The following is an 8,484-nucleotide window of genomic DNA, read 5'->3' as shown; positions in this document are numbered from 1 at the left end:
TCTTGGTCCCTCATCAATCAAATGGCAAAGACTCCTAGGTGACTAGGATGTCTGGAAGAGTCAGTAACACACCTAAACCGTTTTTACGGTTTCCAGGCTCTTGCTTCGGAAATGATTACCTTGAAAGGAGTAAGCAAAACCGATGTTTGGGGCTCCTTTGACCTCTCCCCTTTCCGCCTTCGAGTTTAGATACAGGAAAGTCTCCCGTGGTGAGGCCCGATCCCACCCACTTTCTGAACCTCTTTTTCTCCACACTCCATCCAAAGCCCCCTTCAAGATCTGCCCCTGAAAATATCTGTCAAATCCCTAACTTTTCTACATCGGGAACTATTCATAACCACCTACATCCAAGGGTTACTGTGGGGTGTCGACCCAATGCCAAACGCGAAGCGCTCGGACATGCGCCGTCCGAGGCCAGACTCCGGGGCGAAGCAGAGCCCGTTCTAGGACCGAAAGCGGGGTTGGCGCCTGAACGTTCCACGGCGCAGGCGTGCGGGCTCCAGGGCCCCGCCCCCTACTCAGCTTGAGCTGGCCAATGGGAGGCGGTGGCCAGTAGAGCGCGCGACTTCAGACGGTCCCTCAGCCTCCCTGGATTACGCCGTGGACGGAAACGCGTGACGTCACCAGAGCGCGCCGGAAGTGCGGGCCCGCTGGGCGCCGCTGGCATTGTGTGGAGCTAGTCGGCCTCCGAGCGGCCTGGCTGTGTGGGCAAGGCCGCGGCGGGCAGCGGCGGCTGCTTCGACCAACTGAGAGCGGCGCAATGGGGGACGAGATGGATGCCATGATCCCTGAACGGGAGATGAAGGTCAGAGACTGGCCGGGGCCTCCCACCCTTCCCTAGTTCCGGCGTTGCCTTAGAGCCCGGCTCAACAGCGGAGCGCGGGTGCCGGCTGCCCCGCCTCCCGCCTGAATATTTGCCGCTTTCAGAGTTCTCGCTTGCGCGTCCTGGGGCACTGTGCCGCGCGGCTCGCAAGAGAGCCCTTCGAGTGCAGTTTCCCCGTCCCGTGTTGGTCTCGTGAGGGCCACCTGGGTAACTTTAGCTACTTTCCTGGGGTGGGGGGGCGGTGCCGGAGCACTGGTAATAAGCTGTTTATTGAGCGTTTACTGTGTGCAAGGCACAGTGTTAATCATATAGCCACCCTACGGAATAGTTGTTAATATTAGAGGAGCACATCAATGTTCGGAAAGTAGCTTACCCAAAATCACATTTGACAAAGAGGCTGAAATCCAGGTGTGGGGGTTTGTTTTTTGTTTTTAAATACTCTTTCAGTCTCAGTGTCCTACTTCTGTAAGGTGGTCCAGGCTTGCCTAACACAGAGCCAGGGTTCATCACCTGTCCTACAGAACACCAGTTAATCGGAATAGGAGGGCTCTTCTCGTGATGGAAATCTAAGTCAGGAAACTACCCGGGGGAGGGCAGGTGATCCCAGTGATGGTTATAAAGACCTGCAAGGGAGTGAGTTGCAGGAAGGTTTTGAGGTTTGAACAACAAATCACTGAAATGCATTTAGGGAGTAGCAAGCCATACCTGAGAGAGTAATGATTCTTTCTTTCCCAAAATCACTGCCTCGGTGAGCCACCCAGTGAGAGAGAGCCATATTCTTCAGATACGCTGGAGCGGAGGGAGAAAGGTTTTAGAGCCACAGGCTTAGAAGGTGGGAATCTCCCTTTGAGCAACCGATCACAACAGACAGGAGAGCACTCTTGTGCCTCTTTGTCCCACAGCCTCTGCCACATCCATGTGACCAGGACCCACGTAGGCTATTTGGGATTACCAGGAGAAGAATTACCAAACACACGAAAATTTTATTCTGCTCCTGTGTGAAGCCATACTGTGGTTTCCACCTGCAAAGCTGTGTGGATTTCTGATCCATAGGAAATTAATTTATCAGAAAATAGGCATTAAACATTGATTCCGGGGAAATGAGTGTGTGGGGTGTGTCAGGAATCTTTTACGAAACCCCGAGTTTACAAAAGTGAAGGCCGGGAAAGGCTGTCTTTGGCTCCTGCACTTTTGGAATGTAAGCAGAAGGGGATTCACATGCCTTTCACCAAAACCACAATTTAAAGATAAGTTTAGAATGAAAGAAAAAGGAAAAGCTTTTATAGTACAATTTAACATCGTGCTTGGTACACTTAATGGAACTCTTTTTACCAAGAAGCAGCGCGCACTGAAAATTGTCTTTGAAAACATAGGCAAATTCTTGGGAGACCAGGTGAGTCAGGCATTGGCGGGAGGTTGTGGGAGGCTCCCGGCCCTGAGAGTCGGCGGAGCCGAAGGAGCGTGAAAATGGAAGGAAATGGAAACTGGGCCTCGGTGGGGGCTGGAGGGGGTGCTGGACGACGGCACGCGGGTGGCAGGGAAGCCTGCAGCGAGGTGAGGCCCCGGACGGGTCAAGCCATGCCTGGCTCCGTAGCCTGTGTTAAGGGTTTTGGACTAGGGATTAAAGTAGGTCTTGAACACCAAGAGCTTCACCATACGTACAGTTTTTTGGTTTTTGTTTGTTTTTTTTTGTGATGGACTTTTGTTTAGCATTTGATGCAGGTAGGTCAGTTCTTGGGATTTCGTTGTCTTTCTGTGGTCATTATTTCCGTATATATTTGTCGAGCACTGCACTGGGTATTTAGGCTTACAGTGTAGTAGTAGGGAGATGCTCTCAATATTCAGCAATGTACTAAGCACTGCTCTGCGTCGCGAGATAATGTGCTCTACAAAACAGGACAAGGTTATAAATAACAACACCAGCTTGCATGGTGGTTAAGACTAAACTAGGAATTCAAAAAAGGAAAAGTTCAGTGTGTACCGATTAGTCAAGGAAGGCTTCATGAAAGAATTTTTAAAACTTTATTTCACTGAATAAATATTAATAAGCACTATGCCAGCTACCGCAGTACTCACACGGAAGCTTAAAAATGATTAAGCCACACTGTCATTGGCCTCGGGGTAATACGTATTTTTGTTGTACTGGAATTGGGTTTTCTGGACTATGACATGCATGATTTAATTTCGTATTTTCCCTGCATTGATCTCGTTTTGATCTCTCGCATCAGGATTTTCAGTTTAGGGCCCTGAAGAAGGTGAGAATCTTTGACTCCCCTGAGGAGTTGCCCAAGGAGCGCTCAAGTCTGCTTGCCGTGTCCAACAAGTATGGCCTGGTCTTTGCCGGTGGAGCCAGCGGGTTGCAGATTTTTCCTACTAAAAATCTTCTTATTCAAAATAAACCTGGAGACGATCCCAATAAGATAGGTAAGTTACTTGCTCTGTGTTGCATAGTAGAGGGAGGAGTGTAGTGAAGTGCTAATCTAGTTCCCTTCGCAAGAAATCATGCTAATGTTAAAGTCAAAACTGCTGTTAGGGCTCAGGCTGGCCCCCCAGGATGAATTCTGGGTCAGGTGTTGGAAGCCTGTCTGGTTCTTTTTGGTCCTTTTATATTTCTTTGTTGATGAGTTGTTCCTTTGAGCTTATAGAAAAAAAGAATTTACCATTCTCCCATGCATTTATTTTTGCTTAGTTGAACCTGGGTTCTGCCTCTCGTGGAAAAGGGTTTTGCTACAAGGCTTTTTAGTGGGCACAGCAGTTCCATCCAAACATATGGGAATGTGTGCTATTTGGAGCATTGCGCAAAAATAGGGGTACAGGTTGGCAATGCCCATTTCATGATGGGTGATTTATGAGCCCATCTGCCTACCATGTGCTGAGTGTTCAGCAGTTTTTGACCAAAAAATGGCCTGACTTTTGTACCCCACCCTCCCTAGTCACCTTATGCCTTCCCTGGTGATTTTTTTTTGTTTGTTTTCCTGGATGAAAAAAGTCCTCAGAGGGAAATGTTTTGCTGATGTGGAAGAGGTGAAACAAAAAATGGCAGAAACACTAAAAGGCATCGAAATCAACTGGTTCAAAAACTGTTTTGAGCAATGGCAAAAACATCCTAATAGGTGTATTGCATCAAGTGGAGAGTACTTTGAAGGTGACTGAAGTTTAAACGTATAAGAATAAATGTACAATTTTTTCTTCTGTTTTGGTTTTTTGGGGGTCCCACCTCATACAGTATTTCTTAGTTATTTGAAGGGTTCTAGCAAATGAACCCAAGGAATCGGTTGTGGGAATCCCCTGATTTATAGCCAGTCGGTCAGAAGTGCAGGTAACAGGACTTGCAGGCAGCATTCTGAGTTTGAGGGGGTTAACTTCTAATCTGAAGCCAGTCGGTCCTAAGCACATAGACACATAAGCACATTTCAAGCCTGGGCTCAAGTCTTGTGGGGAGGGGGACGGTCTTGTAGGACAGAAACTTAACCTGTGGAATCTGACGCTAGTTCTGGGTAGATAGTGTCAGAATTGTGCTGAATTCTCAGATACCTGAGAATTGTTTGTTGGTGTGGGGGACCCGCCCACCCCACCCCACGGAGGAATTAAGTCTGGGGACTCAATATAAGGACACTCTTCTCAGCAAGGGCGACAGCCACAGTTTAGTTTCCCTAGGTCGTATGAGGAAGGATTCCTGGGACACTAATGCATCATTATACATCTGTAAGAAAGCCAAGATTGATCTGCGTGGCATGTTCCTGTGTTTATATAGACTCAAAAGTCGTTTCACATCTACCTGGATAAAGGGGTTGGGACAGATGCTTAGGACATCTCATTCTCCGTTTTGTCTTTTTTTACGTTTTCCTAGTTGATAAAGTTCAAGGCCTGCTAGTTCCTATGAAATTCCCTGTCCGTCACCTGGCCCTGAGCTGTGACAACCTCACACTCTCCGTGTGCATGATGTCCAGTGAATACGGCTCCATCATCGCTTTTTTTGACGTTCGCACCTTCTCAAATGAGGTAAGCCGCAGGCAAACTCCAGGGTCAACATGGGGCCTCTGGTTTCCTTGTATTAAATCATAACCTAGACGTTCTTGGTTGACCCTTGAAGTCATTATAGATTCAAATATGGATTTGTAAAAGTTCTCAATTATAGAGTCATTGATTCTTGAGGTAGAAGGGACTTCAAGAAATTAGTTCATAATAGCACCTGCTCCAAGATAGTATTAGTTCCCATTTACATATGAGACAGTGAAAGCCAAGGGAGATTTAGGTGACTTGCCCAAGACCCTAGAGCTGACGGATAATGTCACAAGAGACAACATTCAGGGTCTCTGACACCCTTATGCAGTGTCTTCCATTCCTGGCAGGTTAGTGATAATATAATAGCCAGTAGTCATGAGTGCCCATGCTGACTGCCAGGCCCTGTATTAGTGCGTTGCACGCCTTATGCTTGTTCATGCCTGCCAGGGCCATACACAGCAGGTACTGTTGTCTTCATCTTATAGGTGGAGAACCAGGCCCAGAGAGTTTAAGTAACAGTCCAAGGGCCCAGTACTATTACGAAACAGAGCCCACGTTTTAATCTAGTGTCTGCTCTTTATTGATTACTTTGCATTCGGATATCCCCTGCTGGGAGGCCCTCCAGTGTACTAGAATAATTGACTGCCATTTTCAAAGTTGTGTAACAAAGGGATTGTTGTGTAAGGCTAAAAATTTTTTTTCATATTCGTGGAGAAAAGTGAACTGTAATTTATTTTTAATTTATTGATTTGAGAGAGAGTGAGAGAGAAACATTGATTTGTTCCTCCACTTTCCCATAAATTCATTGGTTGATTCTTGTATGTACCCTGACCAGGGATCAAACCTGCAATCTTGGTGTATCAGGACGATGCTTTAACCAACTGAGTTACCTGGCCAGAGTATGAACAGAAACTTGAGAAAACTTAAATATTCAATAATTTCCTTCCACTATGAAATATCTGTGCATTAATTTATTTATTTTTGCTTCTGGGCATTTGTTTTAAAAGGCTAAACAGCAGAAACGCCCATTTGCCTATCATAAGCTTTTGAAAGATGCAGGAGGTGTGGTGGTCGATATGAAGTGGAACCCCACTGTCCCCTCCATGGTGGCGGTGTGTCTGGCTGATGGCAGCATCGCTGTCCTACAAGTCACAGAAACAGTGAAAGTGTGTGCAACGCTTCCTTCCACCGTAGCAGTAACATCTGGTAGGTGATGAAGGCTTTTGCTCTATAACACACATTAATCCTAATCTCTTTGAAAATTAATTTTTGGAAATAAAAGCAAATGTTTTGTTTGTTATTATCTGGTAGAAGTGGAAGAGTGTTCTTTAGTTCCATAGTTAACGACCTTGAAGCCAAACACATACATGATTTAACCTGAATGTGCTTGGGTTTTCTGGAGAAAGAAATATTTTGGTATAGCTGGTTAAGAACTATGTTTTTGAGAATAATTGTTTCTAGACCTAAAATAGTGGTAGTCTAAATCATTTTTACCTTTCAGAGGAAAAACATCAGAAATATCAAATAGGCGCAAGGCATTTCTATTTTTTTTAAAGATTTTTTTTATTTTCAGAGAGAGGGGAAGGGAAGGAGAAAGAGGAGAAACATCAGTTAGCTGCCTCTTGTGCACCCCCAACCAGGGACCCGGCCCACAACCTGGGCATGTGCCCTGACTGGGAATCAAACCAGTGACCTTTTGGTTCACAGGCAAGTGCTCAATCCTCTGAGCCACACCAGCCAGAGCTGATATCTTGGTATTTGAAAGCCTTCTCTACTCCCTTGTCTTCTCTAAAGGCTACAGGGTTTTGTGCCCTTCCAGGTTTCTGGGAAATAACTCTATCGAAAAGCATCTTAGCTCTTGATTCAGTGGCCCACTGATAAATCACAGTTGGCTTGTATGATCAAAGTGATTTTTTTTTTTTTTTTTTTTTTTTTACTTTGCTGAAGGATGACCCTACAGTCTTCTGTGAACTAAGAGAACAAGAACTAGTGATTGTGATCTGTAATAATGTCAACATTGATTAAAAACAAAAACAAAAACTCGTGATTAAGTCACTGTCTCGGTGCCCATCTCCCTGGTTTGCCCCATTTCCTTCTGTTTTCATGGGTGGCATTCTCTTCTTTGCTCAGTGTGCTGGAGCCCCAAAGGAAAGCAGCTGGCAGTGGGGAAGCAGAACGGAACTGTGGTCCAGTATCTCCCAGTAAGTCTTGCCTTGGATTTCAGGTTTCTTCTCCCAGAAGCTACCCACTGGGGTGAGGGTGGTATGAGGATATCTTTGGTGTTTTTTTCCATTAAGATGTTATTTATGCTCATTGCAACAAATTCCTCAGCACACAAGCGGGTGCAGGAAAGAGGGGAGCCCTTCTTCCCGTCTATCCCACAGTCCTTCTTCCAGGGCGCCCTCTGCTCTGGAGGCGCACCCAAATAGACTGTGTGTGCACACGCCTGCAGTATTGTTTTGCTTTTTAAATAAAACGTTACCATACTCTACACACGGTTCCCCAACTTTATGTTTTCAGTCCATTCCATAGAAACAGCTTCAGGGGAAAAGGAGTTGGTGTAGATGCTCTTACTGTGATGCAGAATCTCTTCTGCTGAAAGCAGTGTTTGTCCTCTGGCCAAGTCTATTGCAGAGCGTCAGTTTCTGTAACTTAGGCGACAGAGCCAATGGACGCTCGTGTTGGTGCGTGTGCGCTGTGTCATCCTGTCCCTGTGGTTTTCCTGACATGTTCACAGATCCCATGTGTCTGGCCAAGCCCGGGCGGGAAGGAGGGGTTCCCAGGCGATGCCCGGACCTGCGCTGTAATTTGTAGCTCCGGAGGTGCTGTTCTCTGCGGGGTGCACAGCAGTGAATGCTGTGGTGCAGGCTTGAGGCTGAGGTTTTGTTGTTACCACAAAAAGTTACTGTGCAAAATTTGGTCCCTGTTTTAGGGCATTAGCTTGTAAAAAGATAATACAGTGGGTTTAATTTTATTGGTTTGCTCTGTCTTTAAAAAAAACGATATTGGAGTCCTTTTTCCAACTTACTGTATAGAGGCTACGTAGTAGTCCAATGTGTAGACATGCCGTAATTTATCCATCTATGCCATTATTGATGGTTATCTGTCGGTGTGAGTGGTGTTGCTACCCTAAGTAGAGTTGCATCGAGCATCCCCGTTACCTACACCTGAACATGTTTGTGAGTGTTTCTGTAGGGTCAGGTCCTAGAAGTAGGCCTCCACTCTTCCCTGTGTTCAGCCTACCCTCGCTGGGGAGGAGAAACTTACGTGGCTTCTAGGGGAACCTACTGGATCTGCCATTTTCAATGGTTTGGGGATTGTTTCATGTGACACTTTTTTTTTTTTAATCTCTTTCAGACTTTGCAGGAAAAAAAAGTCATTCCTTGTCCTCCGTTTTATGAGTCTGACCATCCGGTCCGAGGTAACACACCTGCTTTTTTATTGGCTGACGTTCCGTTAAGTGCCGTCTGGTGCATTACAGAAATTTCAGATCATGTGATGTACCTGCATCCCTGCTCAGGGACATGCCGGTGCCCCTCTGGGAACATGCTCACTGTGTCTGTCCGGTAGTTCAGTCAGTGGGACCGTAATCTCCTGGTAGACACCTGTGTTTCATGGCAGCTGGCATTAAATGGATCCTGATTTTTTTAAATGAG

General features: G+C 46.1%; 1 protein-coding gene across 3 annotated transcripts in view; it reads left to right on the top strand.

Moving 5' to 3' along the window:
• Positions 1–636: 636 nt before the first annotated feature.
• Positions 637–8,484, top strand: part of NUP214 (nucleoporin 214) — an 88,216-nt gene continuing 80,368 nt past the window's right edge. For all 3 annotated transcript variants that reach the window (XM_054584215.1, XM_054584214.1, XM_054584213.1), the window contains exons 1-6: positions 637–805; positions 3,052–3,247; positions 4,674–4,825; positions 5,836–6,034; positions 6,959–7,029; positions 8,186–8,249. In XM_054584215.1, the coding sequence (XP_054440190.1) occupies positions 761–805; positions 3,052–3,247; positions 4,674–4,825; positions 5,836–6,034; positions 6,959–7,029; positions 8,186–8,249 (727 nt within the window). In that variant the 5' untranslated portion in view covers positions 637–760. The remainder of the gene's footprint in view (positions 806–3,051; positions 3,248–4,673; positions 4,826–5,835; positions 6,035–6,958; positions 7,030–8,185; positions 8,250–8,484) is intronic.

The sequence above is a fragment of the Pteronotus mesoamericanus genome, unplaced genomic scaffold, assembly GCF_021234165.1.
Source record: "Pteronotus mesoamericanus isolate MK-2021 breed Mesoamerican mustached bat unplaced genomic scaffold, CSHL_Meso_final contig_78, whole genome shotgun sequence".
NCBI lineage: Eukaryota > Metazoa > Chordata > Mammalia > Chiroptera > Mormoopidae > Pteronotus > Pteronotus mesoamericanus.
Note: the sequence above shows the minus strand (reverse complement) of the source record. Positions and strands in the feature narration are given on the sequence as shown.